Source organism: Muscardinus avellanarius (assembly GCF_963383645.1).
Source record: "Muscardinus avellanarius genome assembly, chromosome: 3".
Classification (NCBI taxonomy): domain Eukaryota; kingdom Metazoa; phylum Chordata; class Mammalia; order Rodentia; family Gliridae; genus Muscardinus; species Muscardinus avellanarius.
In genome coordinates, this window is record NC_137788.1 from 139,551,459 (window position 1) to 139,571,653 (window position 20,195).

The 20,195-nt window shown below is 46.4% G+C and overlaps 1 protein-coding gene across 2 annotated transcripts; it reads right to left on the reverse strand.

Annotated features, from left to right (window-relative positions):
* Positions 1–1,724: 1,724 nt before the first annotated feature.
* On the reverse strand, positions 1,725–6,722 carry FAM219B (family with sequence similarity 219 member B; the record flags this gene model as incomplete). Of its 2 annotated transcripts, none has more annotated exons than XM_080692683.1 (5): positions 1,725–1,886; positions 4,391–4,439; positions 4,862–4,939; positions 6,234–6,321; positions 6,509–6,722. In XM_080692683.1, the coding sequence occupies 5 exons, from the start codon at positions 6,720–6,722 to the stop codon at positions 1,725–1,727; spliced, it is 591 nt and encodes a 196-aa protein (XP_080548809.1). The 2 variants fall into 2 exon arrangements, with proteins under 2 accessions (XP_080548809.1, XP_080548808.1); XM_080692682.1 differs by having other exon boundaries at positions 1,725–1,889.
* Positions 6,723–20,195: the final 13,473 nt, after the last annotated feature.

The following is a 20,195-nucleotide window of genomic DNA, read 5'->3' on the forward strand; positions in this document are numbered from 1 at the left end:
CAAGGCCTTATCTTTTTATCTGACTTCTCAGACTTCTAAGCACCTCATGTGGTAAAGCCAGAGTCCATACCACAGACTCTAGTGGCCACAGGACATCAGGTGAAGTCGGTCAGTGGACACTTATGTGTGGGATTCATACCCCAATCCTAACTACATGTCTCTTGGGTTGGGAACCTTACCCACTTCCACCCACACCTCTTCATGGTTCTCTCCTGGCTGAGGCAAAAAATGGGGGCCAGGGAAATGAAACATTAAATTCTAGAAAGAAGCTTGGAATAACAGTGGGGGCCACAGGGAATTGTGCTGTCACTGCTGTGTTCAGGCTGGGAGCTAAGAGGTATGTTCACACAGAGGTTTGCCATAAAGTCCAATCTTTTTTTTCTTTTCTTTTCTGGTGGAGACGGGAAGATTAAATTCATGGCCTCACACATGCTACTCAAACCCTCTGTCACTGAATTCCACCCCTACTCCAAAATCCTATCCCTGAGGATCCACTGAGGCTCATGCTGGAGCAGAGGGATGCCCCACACTCAAGGAGAGAGGCTCTCTGCTTGGACGGCTCATCTCCCTAGGCAGGGGCCTGGGAGCTGGCCTAGGTCTCTCCTTACCATCCTGAGAGCGTTAGTCTAGGCCACACACATGCAGCTGCATCAGTACACACACTCAACACAGCTAACCCAACAGGAAGGCACTCTGACTGTTCTTGCAGCGCCCTCTGCTGGTGCCCATCAAAACTGCAGGCTTCTGGAGCAGGCCCTAGTACCTTCAACACAACCTAAAGCTCAAAAACTGGGTGGAAGCCGGGCGTGGTGGCACACACGCTTGTAATCCCAGTACTTGGGAGGCTTAGACTGGAGGATCCGGTTTTGCGGCCAGCCTTAGCTACTTAGTGAGGCCCTCCGCAACTTAGTGAGACCATGTTTCAAAATAAAGAATAAAAAAAAAAGGGTAAGAGGTGTAGCTTAGAGGTAGAATGCCCCTGGATTCAATACACACACGCAGCTGAGTGGAGAAGCTAGCCAAGACCAAGGAAATACAAATATGTGATGGTGCAGTTTTCTCTTAACTAGGGAAGGGCTGACCGAATTACTATACCCACGGGACGAGTTGGACTGGATTGTGTCCCTTAGTTTCAAGGATTCTGGAAGCCACCATCCTGATACGTCAGTAAGCAACCTGCTACACTTCCTGTCACAGGTAGACAGATGTAAACGGAAGAGGACAAAAGGACCCATGTGCTCTCTCGAAGGTTACCCCTGTAACCTTTGAACATATGGAATTTCCTGAATGGTCCCAGTTCACTTCTTTTTCAGATACCCAGCTGCAAGCTAAAAAGTGCTGTCTCTTACCTCCATACATTCTCCAGCAGGGCCTGGCACAGAAGCTCTTTTCCCTTCTGGAGAGCACCGCGACAAGTACCAGTCAAGATGCCTGCAAGTGGCTTTCTTGGCCATGCCTGCCAGTCACCTCAGGAACCACAACTCCGCTGCTCCTGCCCTTATTAATGTGGCTTCTCTAAACTCTGCTCCAACAACAAAGCAACACCACAGAATTCCACCCCACACCCTGACACCCGGGCAGGGCCTCTGGCGAGAAGCACCAGGTGAAGGCTGCCTGGAGGGTCGCTCCCTTCTCCAGCATCAGCGCCTCCCATGAGTCTGAGCTGAAAGCATCCCACTGCACTCTGGCCTCATGGTACACAGGGCCCATCCTGGAGAATATGTCTACTGGAGGGTGCAGGAAGAATCCCCAAGACAGCACCAGCAGCAAGAGCATGCAGAAGTGGCCATAGGTTTAGGAGGAATGAGGTCTAAGTCCTCGTCGTCTGGAATCTCATCCAGGTGATACCCATCTTGTAGCAGCTGCCGGCTCACATCCTGGTTCACCTGCTAAGAGAAGGAGAAGGAACTGAGGACTGGAGCAGAAATGGCTGCTGCCTAAAAGGCAAGCCCACATCCCTCTGCCTGGGTTTCCTGACCATGCTCCATCCTGGGCCAACCCGGCACATTCCTGGACTTTAGGAGGGGTATCACTTTTTCCTAGTTGCGCCAGGGGCCTAACTAGTACTGTCCAGTCTTCACTGACCTCCAGGGTAGCTGCTCTCACTAAAAAATCTCAAGGCACGATACTAATATCAAATTCTAAATTAGGTTCAGCCAAGCATGGTAGCCCATGCTTGTGATCCCAGCATTCGGGAGGCTGAGACTGGAGGATCACGGTTCGTGGACAACCTCAGCTACTTAGTGAGGCCCTCTGCAACTTAGTGAGACCCTGTTTCAAAATAAAGAATAAGCTGGGCATGGTGGCGCACGCTTGTAATCCCTGTGCTTGGGAGGCTGAGACCGGAGGATCGCGGTTCACAGACAGCTTCAGCTACTTAGGCCCTCTGCAACTCAGTGAGACCCGGTTTCAAAAATAAAGAATAAAAAATTGGGCAGGGGGTGTAGCTTGGAGGTCAAATGCCTCTGGGTTCCGGGGTGTAGCTCGGAGGTCGAATGCCCCTGAGTTCCATCCTCGGACCCGCACAAAAAAAAAAAAAAAAAAAATTAGGTTTAAAATACATTGCCCTAGCCAAGTATTGTGGTACACACCTGTAATCTTAGGACTTGGGAAGCTGAGCCAGGAGGATTACAAGTTCAAGGTCAGCTTCAGAAACAGTGAGACCCTCAGCATTCTAGCTAGACCCTGTTTCAAAAAAAATATATATATAGACAGGTGTGGTGGCGCACGCTTGTAATCCCCGTGCTTGGGAGGCTGAGACAGGAGGATCGCACAGGTTTGAAGCCAGCCTCAGCTACTTAGTGAGGCTCTCAGCAACTTAGTGAGACCCTGTTTCCAAATAAAATATTAAAAAAAAATTACACACACACACACACACACACACACACACACACACACACACAGGCACATAAGAGGCTGGGGTGTAGTTCAAAGGTAGGGCACTTCTGGGTCCAATCCTAAGTACCAAATAAAATAAAAAATAGAAACCAGGCATGGTGACGCACGCTTGTAATCCCAGCGCTTGGGAGGCTGAGACAGGAGGATCACGCAGGTTCAAAGCCAGCCTCAGCTGGCTTAAGAGACCTTGTTTCCAAATAAAATATAAAATAGGTCTGGGAGTGTAGCCCGGAGGTAGAAGGCCCCTGTGTTCCAAACCCAGTACCACAAATAAATAAATAAAAATAAATAATAAAAAGGGCTAGGATGTAGCTCAGAGGTAGGATGCCCTGGGTTTAATCCCCAATATCGCAATAAAATAAAATAAATTTTAAAGCCAGGCGTGGTGGCGCACGCTTGTAATCCCAGAGGATCGTGGTTCGCGGACAGCCTCAGCTACTTAGTGAGGTCCTCTGCAACTCAATGAGACCCGGTTTCAAAATAAAGAATAAGACATAGGGCGGGGGTGTAGCTCGGAGGTCAAATACCCCTGGGTTCCATCCCCAAACCCGCAATAAATAAATAAATAAATAAAATAATTAAAAAAATATCATATCAATAGGGAAAATAAATGTAGGGAAGACTTCTCTAAAAGTGACCCTAAGCCGGGCATGGTGGCACACGCTTGTAATCCCACCATTTGGGAGGCTGAGACCTGAGGATCGCGGTTCACAGACAGCCTAAGCTACTTAGTGAGGCCCTCCGCAACTTAGTGAGACCCTGTTTCAAAATAAAGAATAAAAAATTGGGCAGGGAGTATAGCTCAGAGGTCGAATGCCTCTGGGTTTCATCCCCTGACCCGCTTAAATAAATAAATAAATAAAAACAAAAAATAAATAAAAGCGACCCTAAGAGCTGGGCATGGTGGTACACACCTGTAATCCCAGGGCTTGGAGGGCTGAGACAGGAGGATCACAAGTTCGAAGCCAACCTCAGCAATTTAGCAAAACCCTGTTTCCAAATAAAAAAAAATTGTTCTGTGAGTGTAGCTCAGAGGTAGAATGCCCCTGGGTTCAGTCTCCAGCACCACAATAAATAAATACATACATAAATAAAAGCTATTCCAAGAAGAGGATGTGTGCATGTTGGGGTGGACAGCAAACAATGCTTCTTGTAGGTACCGAGTACTCAATTATAAGCAGCATTCAAACAAGCAAAGACTAGTAAACACTAAGCTAGGATCTATCAAGAGGATTCCTTTTAAGTTGCGGCCTAGAATAAAAAACTTCTGAGGTCATTTCCAGCCCTGAGGATATATGGTCTCCTGGCTTTTCAATAGCCCTCCTAAGCCACCTATACCTCTGCTGGGGGAAGAGGGCAGAGTGGAGGATCGCAGAACAGACTGGAAGTCTGGCACAGTGCTGTGCACACAGCAGGCAACACACAAGCATCTGGCAATGCTGGTGATGATGCCGGCAGCCTGGCCCCGCGCAGAAAGGTGCTCTGGACTTGCCTCTGCAGAGGAATACCCGGAGGAGTATCTGGATTCCAGCTCCCCGTCACTAGGAGAAGAGGAAGACAGTCAGTTCAGGAGGGGAGGTTTGAGGAGTACAGATGCAAACAGCAAGGAGGAGAGCATGCACCTGGGCACTTGTGAAACAAAGACCACACACCACAGATCTCCAGCCCGAAACCTGCAGTAAGTGTAAAGAGCTCCCTCAATTGGCTCCAGGAGGAACAGGGTCACTCTAACAGTACAGACAGAATAGGTCAAGGTGATGATTTCCCCAGAACAAACTGGTGTTCCAAATCCTAGAGCAGCATCAATCTTCTAACCAAGCCATCCTGGAACGGCGTTCAGAAAAGAACAGTCCTGGAATGTGTGGAGAGGGCCTTGGAAGAGACAGGAAGAGCAAAGGCACCAAGCAATCTTGCAGTGCTAGCCAAGTCATTCCCCAAGTGGTATTTCTAGGGGAGCACTCACCTGTCAGAGTCTAAGGACACCAGGTTTTCATCTGGACTCTGGCTAAGAGCAGTGTAACCTTTGTTAAACTTCACTGACCTAAGGGGGAAGAGGAGAAGAGACCAAGCAGAGATGAATGAACAGTGTTACACAAGGAAAGTCAGTGTCCTGAGCTGATGGGAAGGAAAGGACTGCCCTACTCCTGACTTGCCTTCTGGTCTCAGCTACCAGTGCCTGCAGCTCCATTCATCTGGCTACAGCTCCTCCTACAGCCCTATTCCAGTCCCCAAAAGGCTCCAAAGGGGGAAAAAAAAAAGCACATTTCCCCTTTCAGGAACCAGGAAAAAAAAAAAAAAAACCCTCCCCAAAGATACACACTTTATTTTAACCAGAGGACAGAAAAACTACCAAGTCTTTTACCTTCATGAGTTACAGGGTTTTTTTGTTTTTGTTTTTTTCCTTTTCTTTTTAGTACCTCTGAGCAACACTCCCAGCCCCCCCCCCTTTTTTTCCGGTACTGGGAATTGAACCCAGGGTCATTCTACCTCTGGGGTACACCCCCAGCCCTATTTTTAATTCTTTATTTTGAAACAGGGTGAGCCAGGTGTGGTAGTGCACGCTTGTAATCCCAGCATTTGGGAGGCTGAGACCGGAGGATCATGGTTCACAGACAGGCTCAGCTACTTAGTGCGGCCCTCCACAACTCAGTGAGACCCTGTTTCAAAATAAAGAATAAAAAATTGGGTAGGGGGTTTAGCTCAGAGGTCAAATGCCTCTGGGTTCCATCCCCGGAAAAAAAAAAAAAAAAGGAAAAAAAGAAAAGGTCTCACTAAGTTGTAGAGGCCTAAGCAAGTAGCTGAGGCTGGCCGTTAGCCGGGATCCTCCTGCCTCAGCCTCCAATTACTGGAATTACAAACATGTGCCACCATGCCTGGCTTCACGACCCCAGCCCTATTTTTACGTTTTACTTTGAAACAGGGTCTGGCTAGGTTGATGGGAGTCTCACTACTTGCTGAGCTTGCAATCCTCTCAGCCTCCCAAGTACTGGATTACGGGTATGTGCCACCACGCCCAGCTGAGTTAGTTCTTAAAATGAAAACAACTAGCGCTGGACGTTCCTACACGGCGTTTCCATTCTCTCCTGGGGACTCCAGCTGCTATGCTCCTCCCAGATACTCAGTGAATGATCCTATGCATCTGCTGAACTCCCTTATTCCAAAGACCTTTCTTTGGTACTATCATTGCCTTAAAGGAATAGAGTAGGATGTTCCTTTCCCCATTATTAAAACGGTGAAGCTGACAGGCTGCCGTCAGGACAATCGCCAGCTTGGACTTAAACGTGAGCATCCTTTCGCCCAGAAACAGGCACAGAGGAGGTGGCGCCCGCTGAGACCTTTTCCCTGAAGAGTCCGGGCGGTTCGGCAGGGCCCCCAGCATGCCTTTTCTCCGCAGAACCGCCTTGGCCAGGTCCCGGTGCTTCTCTGGAAGTCAAAGGGCCCGGGTCAGCCGAGTCGCCCCCAGTCCGCCCGAGTCTCCCGAACGCCTGGAGACGGATATTTTGGGGCGAGACCGGGCGGCACCAAACCCTTTCCCTCCAGGAGGCTGGGGGGCCCGCCCCAGGGGCGCGGCAGCAGCCGGAGCGAGGCCCTCCCGCGCCCGCGCACTCACGCAGCTTGGCCTGAATGGAAGGCGCGCGCACCACCAAGTACGGCCCCCGCTTCTCCGTGGCCGCGGGCGCGCGCTCCGCCGGCCGGCCGGCTCCGCTGCCGCTCCTCCCCGAGGTCGGAGCCGCGGCGCCCGCCACCGGGCCGGGGATCCCGCCCGGCCGGGGCCCGGGGCCCGACGACGGCCCCGCGCGCCCGCCCGGCTCCGCGGTCGCCATGGCCAGGCGCCGCCCCGACCCGGCAGCCCGCCCTCCCCAGCGCCCGCGCAGGCGCGCCGCCGAGCTCCGGCCCCTGTCAGGGGGGCGGCACGAAGGTTCCGCCAGCCCCGAGCAATTCCGGGCCCGTTTGTAGGCCGCACCGCGGAACTCAGAGTCGGCCGGAGCGCGGTGGCCTGTGAGCCTAGCGATGCCGAGGCCGCCAGTTCTGTCTCTAGTCTGTGCCGGTATTGGAAAATTGCTTTGATATTATTTCCAAAATGTAAAATATACTCCGGGCCTGGGTGCTGTACAGGCACTCAGGCAGGGAGGGAGCTGCAGCTATTACAATGCAGAGTTCCTCTCTGTCTTTGCCCTTGCTTCTAAAGATTAACCTATTAGAGTCAATTGAAGTTTTTAGCCCTAAAACTACATAGAGGCAATCAGTGCCTCTGTTTACCTCCTCTCTTCTGTGACCTGGCCTGGGTATAGGAGAGGTAAACTTTGTGTGTGGCTTCAAAACACCCTAGCTGATGAGCAACAATACTGTCCAATACAATAGAGGCCAGGGCCAGGTAGATTCTTGACCCCTGCACTTAGTAAGTGCACTGTCCGGAGACAAAGAAGCACCACCTGCTTAAGAAATAAGTCACTAGACCATTGCCTTGGTAATGCTGATAAGAAAGATACCAATACAAAATCTACTTAGAGGTAGGGGGGGGGGGCAAAAAGGGGGCCAGAGTTCCATTTTCAGGCTTTCCAGCATGCTGCTTTTTCCATCTCTATTTCCTACTGATTTTGTAATAAAGATTTGTTAAAGCTGCACCAAGCTGCCTATTAGTTTTTTCTTTCTTTTTTTTTTTGCGGGTCTAGGGATGGAACCCAGGGGCATTTGACCTCGGAGCTACACCCCCTGCCCTATTTTTTATTCTTTATTTTGAAACCAGGTCTCACTGAGTTGCAGAGGGCCTAAGTAGCTGAGGCTGTCCTCAAACCGCGATCTTCTGGTCTCAGCCTCCCGATTGCTGGGATTACAAGTGTGTGCTACCATGCCCAGCTTAGTTTTAATTTTCTATCCAACAAACTTTAGTTGAATAAGAAAAAGAACTCCTTCCATTTAAAGAGTAATATAGTAAAAAATAATTGACATTTAGGGAGAGCCCAGTGTGCGTCCTGGCACTCTCCAGGCTCCTGGCAACATAGGGTCTTCTGGCCACAGTCAGAGCTTACTGCAGGCGGACTGAGGAGGCCTGTGTTGAATAGAAAAGGTCCAAAGGAGGAAGAGAGGTAACTGGACCTTTCTCCAGAAAAGAAACTGGGCCCGGAGGCCCCAGGGATTGTGGAGGTAAGGCAGCTAGCAGCAGTGCCTGGGCACTCAGTCCAAGCCCACCCTACCCCACGCCAGGGGTATTGTACCTCCGAGCAACACCCTAAGCCCTTCTATTTTTGAAATGGTCTCACTACATTGTTAAGTCTCATTAAATTGCTGTGACTGGCTTTGAACCTGCCACCCTCTGGTCTCAGCTTTCCAAGTACTGGGATTAACAGCCCTGTGCCACCATACCTGGCTTATTATGGGACTGAGGATTGAAGTCAAAGGCATTCTACCTTCAAGCCACACCTCCAGCCTTTTTTATTCTGCAACAGTCTTGCTGGGTGTCTCACTAAATCATTGAGGCTGGCTTTGCTAAATTATTAATTGTTGAGGCTGGCCTTGAACCTGTAATCTTCCCAGGTGCTCCACTGGCCCTTATAGTTTCCATTTTGTGTATGAGGTGCTGGGGATTCAACCTTCTACCTCGGAGGTACAACCCAGCCCTATTTATCTTTTATTTGGAAATAGGGTCTTGCTTAGTTGATGTAAGCTGAACAGAGTTGTTGAGGATGTCTTTGTGATCTTCCTGTCTCAGCCTCCCAAGTACTGGCCTGGTTTCCACATTTGAAAATGGAATTTTGAGAGCCGGGCGTGGTGGCACACGCTTGTAATCTCAGCATTCAGGAGGCTGACTGGAGGATCACGATTTGTAGACTGCCTCAACTACTTAGTGAGGCCCTCTGCAACTCTGTGAGACCCTATTTCAAAATAAAAAATAAAATAAAAAAAATAGGGCAGGGGGTGTAGCTCGGAGGTCGAATACCCCTGGGTTCCATCTCCAGACCCGCCAAAAAAAAAAAAAAAAAAAAAAGGAATTTTAAAAGCTGGGCATGGTGGTACACAATTATGTAATCCCAGTACTTGGGAGGCTAAAACAGGAAGGACATAAATGGAAGCCATCCCAGCTATGTAATGAGCCCCTCTACAACTTAGTGAAACCCTTTTCAAAATAAAGACTAAAACATAGGGCTGGGGGTGTAACTCAGAGGTAGGATACCCTGGATTCAATCTCCAGTACTATAAAATAAATTAAAAATAAATAAACCTTACACCGGGTGGTACACGCTTGTAATCCCGGTACTCAGGAGACTGCAACAGGAAGATCACAGGTTAGAGAAGTCTCAACAAGTAGTGAGACTCTTATCGACACTGTTTTTACTTTGTGTGTGTGTGTGTGTGTTACTGGGGATGGAACCCAGGGGCATTCAACGTCCGAGCTACACCCCCTGCCGTATTTTTTATTCCCTATTTTGAAACACGGTCTCACTAAATTGCGGAGGGCCTAAGTAGTTGAGGCCGTCCACGAACTGTAATCCTCCCGTCTCAGCCTCCCGAATGCTGGGATTACAAGCGTGTGCCACTGCACCCAGCTAAGATCCTGTTAAAAAAAAAAAAAAAAAGAAGCCGGGCGTGGTGGCGCATGCTTGTAATCCCCGCGCTTGGGAGGCTGAGACAGGAGGATCGCACGGGTTCGAAGCCAGCCTCAGCTACTGAGTGAGGCTCTCAGCAACTTAGTGAGACCCTGTTTCCAAATAAAATATAAAATAGGTCTGGGAGGTAGAATATATAAAATAGCCCGGAGGTAGAAAACCCCTAGGTTCCACCCTCAGTACCACCAAAAATAATTAATAATAATAATAGGGGTTTTTCCCTCTCGGGGACCCCCTCCCCTTTTTGGGGAGCTTTTCTCTCGCGCGCAGGTCGTGTTAGCCTTGAGAGAAGGTGGAGTGCAATGAAGGCATTTGGTCCGGGTTTCTCTCGGGTAGTGACTTGAAGGCCTCTGCTGGACATCAAGGCCGACCAGGGCCCCTAGGGCTGACCTGCACTTTTCTGGCAGATCGCGTGGACTCTGGAAGAAAGCCGCCTGTGATTGAAAGCATTCGGCTTGGGCTACTCCCAAGTAATGTCCTAAAGGCAGCAGCTGAACACTAGAGACCCGACAGCCCGAGAGGTGTTCTGCCACTTTCCCTATTCCTTTCTGGCAGATCGCGTGGACTCTGGAAGAAAACAGCCAGTAATTGAAGGCATTCGGCTTGGGCTACTCCCAAGTAATGTCCTAAAGGCAGCTGCTGGACCCCAAAGTTCTGACAGCCCCTTTGGGGTGTTCAGTCATCTTTCCTTATTCCCTGCTGCTTCCAATAAACCATTTACTCCCCTTAAAAAAATAATAATAGGATTGGGCGTGGTAGTGCACGTTTTTAATCCCAGAGCTCGGGAGGCTGAAACACGAGGATCGCAGGTTTGCAGTCAGCCTCAACAACTTAGTGAGACCCTGTTTCAAAAATAAAGACTAAAATAGGGCTGGGGGTGTAGCTTGGAGGTAGCATGCCCCAGGTTCAATCCCCAGTGCAACACACACACACACACACACACACACACACACACACACACACACACACACGGCTGGGGTACAGCTAAGAGGTAGAATGCTTGTCTGGCATGCAAGAGGCCCTGGTGGATTCTCAGCACTGTAAAAAATAAAATGGAACCAAATGTTACTACTAGTTCTAATGGGACCAAAAAAAAAACACAAAAACAACAACTGCATAGTAGAAAGGAGGGTGAAAGTTCATTGGGAGTCTGTGGCAGGGTACATGGCGCTGCACCGAGGCTCTCGAAGTCTCTGACCTCCCAAGGGATGTGCTCATGGCTGGCTGGAAATAAGTTCCAGATTCTTATAAGAACTGCTAGCTCTATTTAGAGTGTGCTCCATAGCTAATATATTGGCCTCTGCAGAGGGGAGTCAACATTGTGCAGTCTCTGAACTCCCAGGGCCAACCCATACTGTTGGAACCCAGGGGGATTTTACCGCCAAGCTACACTCCTAGTCCTTTTTTTATTCTTTTTATTTTTTGAAACAGGGCCTCACTAAATAGCTGAGGCTGTCCATGAATCGTGATCCTCTGGTCTCCCGAATGCTGAGATTACAAGTGTGCGCCACCACGCCCAGCTCCTAGTTCTTCTCTTATACTTCTAGTTAACTTAGACTCATAGAACTTTAAGGCTGGATCTTAGAGAGCAGTCTTTTATAGTGAAGAAATTGTGGTCTTGTGATAGTTGCCCAATGATAGTGGCCTGCGTGTGGGTAGTTAGTTCCCTTTCCACTTAAGAAACTATATTCAAGCTGGGTACGGTACTGCACACCTGTAGTCCCAGTACTTGGGAGGCTGAGGATTGCAGGTTTGAGACTAGCCTCAGCAATTTAATAAGACCCTGTTTCAACATAAAAAATAAAAAGGGCTAGGGGTGTAGCTTAGTGGTAGAATGCCCTTGGGTTCAATCCCAGTACCAAAAAAATTATATTCAATAGGAACGTAAGGAAAATAATTTATCCCTATTGCCAAAATAACAAAGAAACCTAGGCTGAGCCAGCAGTGGTGGTGCATGCCTGTTACCCCAGTTCCTCGGGAGGCTAAGGCAGGAGGATCACAAGTTTGAGGGCAGCCTTAACAACTTAAGAGATACTCCAAAATAAAAAAAATAAAAAATAAAAAGGGCAGGGCATAGCTCAATGGTAGAACACTCCTGGGTTCGATCTCCAGCACCTTCAAAACAAAAGCCTAATTTGTAAGCAAGTGGGGCTCCAGGACAAGAACTGGAACTGCACACAGCCCGTCTGCCTCACGCCTACTGCCCTGACAGACCCTGCCCGTTACTGAGTTGGCTCCCTCGCTAGGCCTGGGGACCCTCAACTCATTTTCAGCAAAGCTTTATTCATCTCTTATCCTGTGGCAGGCGCTATAAAATAGGTCTTAAAGACCTAATAACAACAAAAAAAGTACTGACCAGTTCTCAAGTTTTTTATTTGGAACAGGGGTCATTGGGGAGAGATAATCTTGGCTGTTAGGGTTGAATACTTCCAACCTTTTTTTTGGTGGTACTGGGGATTAAACCTAGGGATATACTATGTCCAAGTTACACTCTCAGCCCTTTTTTGTTTAAATAGGGTCTTGCTAAGTTGCTGGACTAATCTCAAACTTGTGATCATCCTGTCTCAGCCTCCCAAATACTGGAATCACAGGTGTGTGCCACCACCCATAGCCCTTTTTATATTGTTTTGAGACAGGGTTTCCTAGGCTGCTCAGTCTTCCAGGCATGTGACTCCTGGCCCGCTCCATCCTGGTTTTTGGGCCCTTGCCCTCACTGGTCTGTCACATCCCTTTTTCCCAGCTCCAAATCATGGGAATCCCACCCATTCCCTAACCTTTCTTGGTCTTGGGACAGACTCCATCATCAGTTGATAGTTCTTGTTGTGCTGTTCACTGGAGCTGAATTACTTTATCTAGACAGGTATCTGGGGTTATATATCAGAAGGGATGGAAGGGAGTATTTTTGCCATTTCTCTATAAGGCTTTCTCTCTCTCTTCCTGTCTCACCATGTTTGACTTCTATTATCACTGGTAGAGCCTAGATAACCAAGAAATAGAGGCCATATATCTACAGGTGTTTTGGGGTACCAAGTCCCCAGCCCCACTTCTTCCCAACATTAACTCATGTCACCTCCCCCTAGGGAAGATTTCCAAATTGTGAACACCCCCATGTGGCACAGGCACACCCACTTAAGATGAGGAAAGTGAGGTGGTCACAGAACTTAACTGATCTAAGACCGGAAAATTGTAGGAGTGGGTTGAATTTTTTTTTTTTTGAGTGGAACCTGAGAGCTTTTCTACCTCGGGCTATACTCCCAGACCTATTTTATATTTTATTTGGAAACGGGGTCTCGCGAAGTTGCTGAGAGCCTAAGTAGCTGAGGCGGGCTTCGAACCTGTGCGATCCTCCTGTCTCAGCTGGGATTACAAGCATGCGCCACCACGCCCAGCTTAATATTTTCATTTTTGACATGGGGTCTTGTTCTGTTGCCCAGGATGGCCAACTCCTGTGCTCAAGAGGTCCTCCTGCCTCAGCTGTACCTATAGGTACACACCATGTCCAGCTTGAGAGCTGGATCCTAGTCTGACTCAAAAGGCTGTCCTTCACAGGTCTTCATTTGTGTTGAGTTTTATGAAAAATGGTAGTTTTTATTGACAAAAGCAATCTTACAACTATGTACATACAAAAGTAATACTATTTTGTGACTAAATATTTTATATTGAAATTTACATCAGCAACTGTCTTGAGATTTCAGAGAAATAGAGCGGATTTAAAACCAACAGTTTTGTTAAACCTATAAACATAAAGTTAGCATTCCAAAGAGATTCTGAAATTTCTTATCTTGGGGAATGATGGTATATTAATTCAAATGAGGATGGAGATGATTTAAAAATAACATTTGACTTTTGAATAATAAAAAGTAAATAGTAAAAAAAAAAAAAAAAGGCTGCCCTTTTTATGCCATTGAAGTGTCTTTTTTTTTTTTTTTGGTGGTACTGGGGGTGGAACCCAGAGGCTTTCTACCTCTGGGCTATCCTCCCAGACCTATTTTATATTTTATTTAGAAACAGGGTCTCACTAAGCTGCCAAGAGCCTAAGTGGCTGAGGCTGGCTTCAAACCTGCGTGATCCTCCTGTCTCAGCCTCCCAAGCGCAGGGATTACAAGCGTGCGCCACCACGCCCGGCTGAAGTGTCTTTTTTTAAATCCCTCCTATCCCATACTGAAGATTGTACCTGGGGGCACTTTACCACTGAGCACTTTAACTTTATTCTTATTCTGGGACAGGCTATCTTCAAATTTGAAATCTTCCTACATCAGCTTCCCAAATAGGTGAGATTACTGGTCCAGTGTATCTTTAATGATATTCTTCATGTTTTCATATGAAAATGTACAGAATCCCTGGATGCAGTGGGACATTCCTAAAATCCCAGTGACTTAGGGGGGTGAAGCAGGAGGATCACAAGTTCAAGGCCAGCATTGGCAATTTATCTAGACCCTGTCTTGACAGCCTAAGCTACCTAGTGAGACCCTGTTTCAAAATAAAGAATAAAAGCTCAGCGTGGTGGCACAACCTTGTTATCTCAGCATTTGGGAGCCTGAGACAGGACTTGGTTCACAGACAGCCTCAGCTACTTAGTGAGGCCCTTTGCAACTCAGTGAGACCCTGTTTTCAAATAAAGAATAAAAAATAGGGCTGAGGACGAATCTCAGAGGTAGAATACCCCAGGGGTTCCATTCCTAGTATTGGAAAAAAAAAAAAGACGCTGCTTTGCAGGAAGTAAAAAGTAAAAAGGGCTGGGCATGATGGTGCACCCTTGTAATCCCAGCATTCGGGAGGCTGAGACCAGAGGATCACGGTTCCCAGACAGCCTCAGCTACTTAGTGAGGCCCTCTGCAACTCAGTGAGACCCGGTTTCAAAATAAAGAATAAAAATAGGGAATGGGGTATAGCTCAGAGGTCAAATGCCCCTGGGTTCCATCCCCAGACCTGCAAAAAAGATAAAATAAAAATAAAAATGGCTGTTCATATAGCTCAGTGATAGAGTACCCCTTGGATTCAGACAGAAAGGAGGGGAGGAAGAAAGGTACAGAATCTACTTCTAGAGCCTAATACTTGCTTAAAAAAAGAGATTTTTAGAATGAAAATGCTGGGCCAAAACAAGTCACATGCAAAAAAGGCCATGGCTGTGGAGAGTAAAGCCCAGCCCAGAACCATCTCACATCTGGTATTTAACCAAATCATCTCTATGCGTAGAAAAATGGCCACACAATGCTTTCCTTGTCCTACAGGAGGAGGACATGCTCCTTGGTGAGCAGCCAGGCATGGTGGCGTATGCCAGTGATCCCAGTACTTGGGAGGCTAAGACAGAAAGACTGGAATTCAGGAAGGTCCTATCCCTGCCCCCCCAAAAAAGGGCTATGGGTGTAGATCAGTGGTAAAGTACCCCGAGGCTCAATTCCACTGGTGCACACACACAGAGTTAAAATGACAGTGATAAATGTACACAAAATTACTAATTCCAATCTCAAAAGACATGTACAGGGAGGAGGGAGGGCAGGACCAGAGGGAACTGATCCATGATTCAAGAGTTGTGTGCATGTACATTCCCATCACTATACACCTCAGTACAGTGTGTAATTACAGTGCACCAAATGAAAGTGTGTGTGTACGCATATGTGAACACAAACTACAGAGACCAGCTGGATGTGGCGGCTCATGCCTGTAATCCCAATACTTGGTAGGTTGAAAAAGATTATTTCAAGTTTGAGGCCAGCCTCAGAAACCTAGCAAAAATCTATTTCAAAGTAAAATATAAAGCAGGGCATGGTGGCCCACGTGTATAATTGCAGTACTTGGGAGGCTGAGACAGGAGGATCTGGGTTTACAGATAGCCTCAGCTATAACTTAGTGAGGCCCTCTGCAACTTAGACCTTTTTCAAAATAAAAAATAGGGCTGGGGGTGTAGCTTGGAGGCAAAATGCCCCTGGGTTCAATCCCCAATATCATACTAAAAAAAAAAAAAAAAAAAAGTAAAATAAAGCCAGTTGTGTTGGCTCATACTTTTAATTCCAGTACTTGGGAGGCTGAGACAGGAGGACTGGGGTTCAGGATAGCCTCAGCTACTTTGTGAAACCTTGTTTCAATATAAAGAATAAAAAATAGGACTTGGTGGTATAGCTTGGGGGGGTGTGTGTGTAGAATACTGGGTTCAATCTCCAGTACTGCAAAAAAAGAAAAAAGAATTATGGGGCCGCGAGTATGAATCCTCAGAGGTAGAATGATCCTAGGTTTAATCTCCAGTACCACCAAAAAAAACAAGCCAGGCATGGTAGCCCATGAGATACAAGATTACAGGTTCTAGGACAGTCTTAGCAGGTAGTGAGAATCTCATCAACCTAGTGAGACCCTATTTCAAAATGAAATAAATTAGGGCTGAGGTGTAGCTCAGAGGTAGAATGCCCCTGGATTCAAACCCAGCACCACAAAAATAAAGACCTGAGGATGTAGCTAAGAGAATTCCTCTGGGTTAAATCCCCAGAACCCTCCACCCCCGGAAAAACTGTCATCATTTCCTCTTAAGGATGAGATAGGAACTTGACATTATTTTTTATATTTTTGTGAAAATATTTATTGAACCCGGGGAATTCTACCTGAGCTACACCCCCAGCCCTATTTTTTCTTCTTTATTTTGAAACAAGATTTCACTAAGTTGTGGAGTGCCTAAGTAGCTGAGAGTCTGTGATTCTCCTGCCTTAGCCTCCCAAGTAGTGAGATTACAAGCATGTGTCACCACGCCCAGCTAACAGCCCTTTTTATTTGAAACAGGGACTTGGCTAAATTGCTGGGGCTGGCCTAGAACTTGTGGTCCTCCCACCTCAACTTCCCAAGTACTAGGATTACAGGTCTAGAATCTTTTTTTTTTTTTTTTTTTTTCCGGTGGTACTAGAGATTGAACCCAAAAGTTCAAGCCTTGTACCCAGTCTGTTTTTTTTTTTTTTTTTTTTTTGGTGGCACCAGGGATGGAACCCAGGGGCATTCTACCTCCAAGCTACACCCCTAGCCCTATTTATTATTATTTATTTATTTTTGGTGCTGGAGATTGAAACAGAGACTTTCTACCTTCGGGCTACACTCCCAGATCTATTTTGTATTTTATTTGAAAACAGGGTCTCACTAAGTTTCGGACAGCCTAAATAGCTGAGGCTGGTTTTGAACCCGTGCAATCCTCCTGTCTCAGCCTCCCAAATGCTATGATTACAAGCGTGTATCACCACACTCCACCCCAGCCCTATTTTTATTCTTTATTTTGAAACAGGGTCTCACTGAGTTGCAAAGGGCTTCATTAAGTAACTGAGGCTGGCCGAGAAACCAAAACTGGATCCTCCTGCAATCTGCCTCCCAAATAATGGGATTACAAGTGTGAGCTACCACACCCAGATGTATCTTTTTTTATTGTGAGTCTGGGGATGGAACCCAGGGGCATTCGAGCTCTGAGCTACACCCCTTGCCCTATTTTTTATTCTTTGTTTTTGAAACAGGGTCTCACTAAGTTGCGGAGGCCCTCACTAAGTAGCTGAGGCTGTCCATGAACCATGTTTCTCTGGTCTCAGCCTCCAGAATGCTGGGATTACAAGTATGCCTCACACGCCCGGCTGTGTTTTTTGTTTCTGAAACAGGGTCCTAGGTTGTGGAGTCTCACTACATTGCTGAAGCTGTCCAAGAACTTGTGATCCCCTGTTTCAGCTACTCAAGCACCTTTAAAAAAAAAAAAAAAAACTACTACTGAGGATTGAACCCCTGAGTGTTCTACCTCTGAGCTATACTTTCAAGCCTTTTTTTTGAAACAAGGATTCATTAAATTGCTGAGGCTGGCATTGCACCGCAATCCTCTTGTCTCAGCCTCCCAAGTACTAGGATTATAAGCATGCACCACCAAGCCTGGCTTCGATGACCACAGCTTTATTTCATCTGTCTGTGAAAGGTCACAATATGATCTGTTCCCACAGTCATGTAAAGCCAGGGTGCTTGCTGAGCTTGTCAAAAGGTATTTACAAATGACTTTAGCCTTCAGGTAATTTACCAGCTGGAGGACTCAATATACTGAAGCTGATTTCCCATATCTGATGTTTCAGAGAATTAAAGCAGTTCTCTCAGCATGCAAGAAGGCAACAAAACTGAGAAACCATTGGCTCCACAGCATTTCATTTTCTGCTCCTCAATGCAAACAATGGGACATACCTAATTTCAGTTCAAACTTATTTTCCTTTTATTAAAGTCCAAGTTACCGTTACAGGGTTTGGTACTCAATAAAGGAAAACTTGTTCAAATAAGGTAATATGTTATCATCAGCATTTCCAGGTAATTGTTTAAGATCAAGTAGCAATACCAATAAATCCTTGGGAAGCCCATCTGTAAGAGAAAACAGGAAGGAAGAGTTAGTAAAGAAAGAATTAAGAAAAGGTAGAAAACTTATTTTGTGGTGCTGGGAATGTAGTCCAGGGGCATTCTACCTTTGAGCTACATCTTCATCCTAATTTTATTTATTTATTTACTTATTTTTGTGGTACTGAGGGTGGAACCCAGAAGCTTTCTACCTCCGGGCTATACTCCCAGACCTATTTTATACTTTATTTGGAAACAGGGTCTCACTAAGTTGCTGAGCGCCTCACTAAGTAGCTGAGGCTGGCTTTGAACCTGCTTAATCCTCCTGTCTCAGCCTCCCGAGCGTTATTGTTTTATTTTAAAACAGGGTCTCTGGGAGTGGTGAGTTGGCCCGGGCCACCCTCCCCCCTCATGCCATTTTGGCATGGGGCTGTAACTATTTTCTGTATTTCTATCTTTTTAATAAACTTCTTTAAATCTTAAAAAATAAATAAATAAAAATAGGGTCTCACCAAGTTGTGGAGGGCCTCACTAAGTAACAGGCTGGCCACAAACATGTGATCCTCTTGTCTCAGCCTCCCCAGTACTAGGATTACAACATGTACCATGCCCAGCTTGAAATCTTATTTTAAGTGACCTTTAGAAGTATAACCCTCAGCCAGGCGTGTTGGCACATACTTGTAATCCCAGCATTCGGGAGGCTGAGACTGGAGGATCACGGTTCGCAGACAGCCTCAGCTACTTAGTGAGGCCCTTCGCAACTTAGATCCTGTTTCAAAATAAAGAATAAAAAATACGACAGGGGGTGTAGCTCGGAGGTTAAATGCCCCTGGGTTCTATCCCCAGACCCACCAAAAAAAAAAAAAGTATAACCCTCAGAAATCACCATCTGTTTGTGGTCTTTTTTGCTCTTACTTAATTCTGCCCTAATGAGATCAAAGGAGACCAGCTTCATGGTGTCTCATCATTTACACCACTAGTCCTCAGTGAAAGGTATTTGGTGGTTACATTAAAGGAGAAAAAAAAATTTTTTTTTGTGGTGCTGGGGATGGAACCCAGGGGCATTCTAATCTCATTCTACCTCTATACCCCCATCCCTATTTTTTATTCTTTATTTTGAAATAGGGTTTTACTAGGTAGCTGAGGCTGACTACAAACCTGGATCCTTCTGTCTCAGCTTTCCAAGTACTAGGATTACAAGCATGTACCACCACGCCTGGCTCAAAACAAAACCTACTTAAATGTTTATCATTAGTGTTAACACATTTTTCATGCTAGGAATTGAACCCAGGGCCTCACATATGCTAAGGACATGCTATAATCTCCTGTTTCAGCCTCTTAAAATTCTGGGATTACAAGCATGTGCTACCATGCCCAACAGTGAGTGAGTGAGTGAGTGAGTGAGTGAGTGAGTGAGTGTGTGTTACTGGGAATGGAATCCAGGAGCATTCTGCTTTCAGGCCACACCCCCAACCCTATTTTATTATTTTATTTTGAAATATGGTCTAATCAAATTGTGGAGTGCCTCACTAATTTGCTGAGGTTAACTGTGAACCTCTGATACTCCTGTCTCAGCATCCCAAGCACTGGGATTACAAGTGTGTACCACCATAAACAGGTAGCAGTTATTTGTTTTTTGTTTTTGGTGGTATTGGGGGTGGAACCCAGGGCCTTTTCTACCTCTGGGTATTATTCTCAGACTTATTTTATACTTTATTTGGAAACAGGGTCTCACTAAGTTGATGAAACCTCACTAAGTGAACTGTATGCAGTTCACATACAGCCTCAGCTACTTAGGCCCTTTGCAACTCAGTGAGACCTTGTTTCAAAATAAAGACTAAAAAATAGGGCTGATGATATAGCTTGCAGGTAGAATGCCCTGGAGTTCCACCCCAGTACTGCAAAAAGCAAAAACAAAACAAAAACAGAAGTGTCTGGCCTGGTGTGGTGACATACACACTTGTATTCCCAGTACTTGTGAAGCTGAGACAGGATGACAGGTTCACAGCCAGCCTCAGCTACTTTGTGAGGTGCTCTGCAACTTAGCAAGACTCTGTTTCAAAATAAAGAATAAAAAATATGGCTGAGGGTATAGCTCAGAGGTGAAATGCCCCTGAGTTCAATCCCTAGTACCACAAAACAAAACAAAACACAAACAACAAAAAAAAACCACAAAAAAAACTGCACCCTGCTCACTGCCTAGACAATCTATTTTTACTATCTAATCAGTCTTTCCATAGAAAACAAGATATCAAACTGGGAATGTAATCCCAGTATTTGGGAGGCTGAGACAGGAGCAGACAGCCTCAGCTACTTAGTGAAGCCCTCTGCAACTTAGTGAGACCCTGTTTCAAAATAAAGAATAAA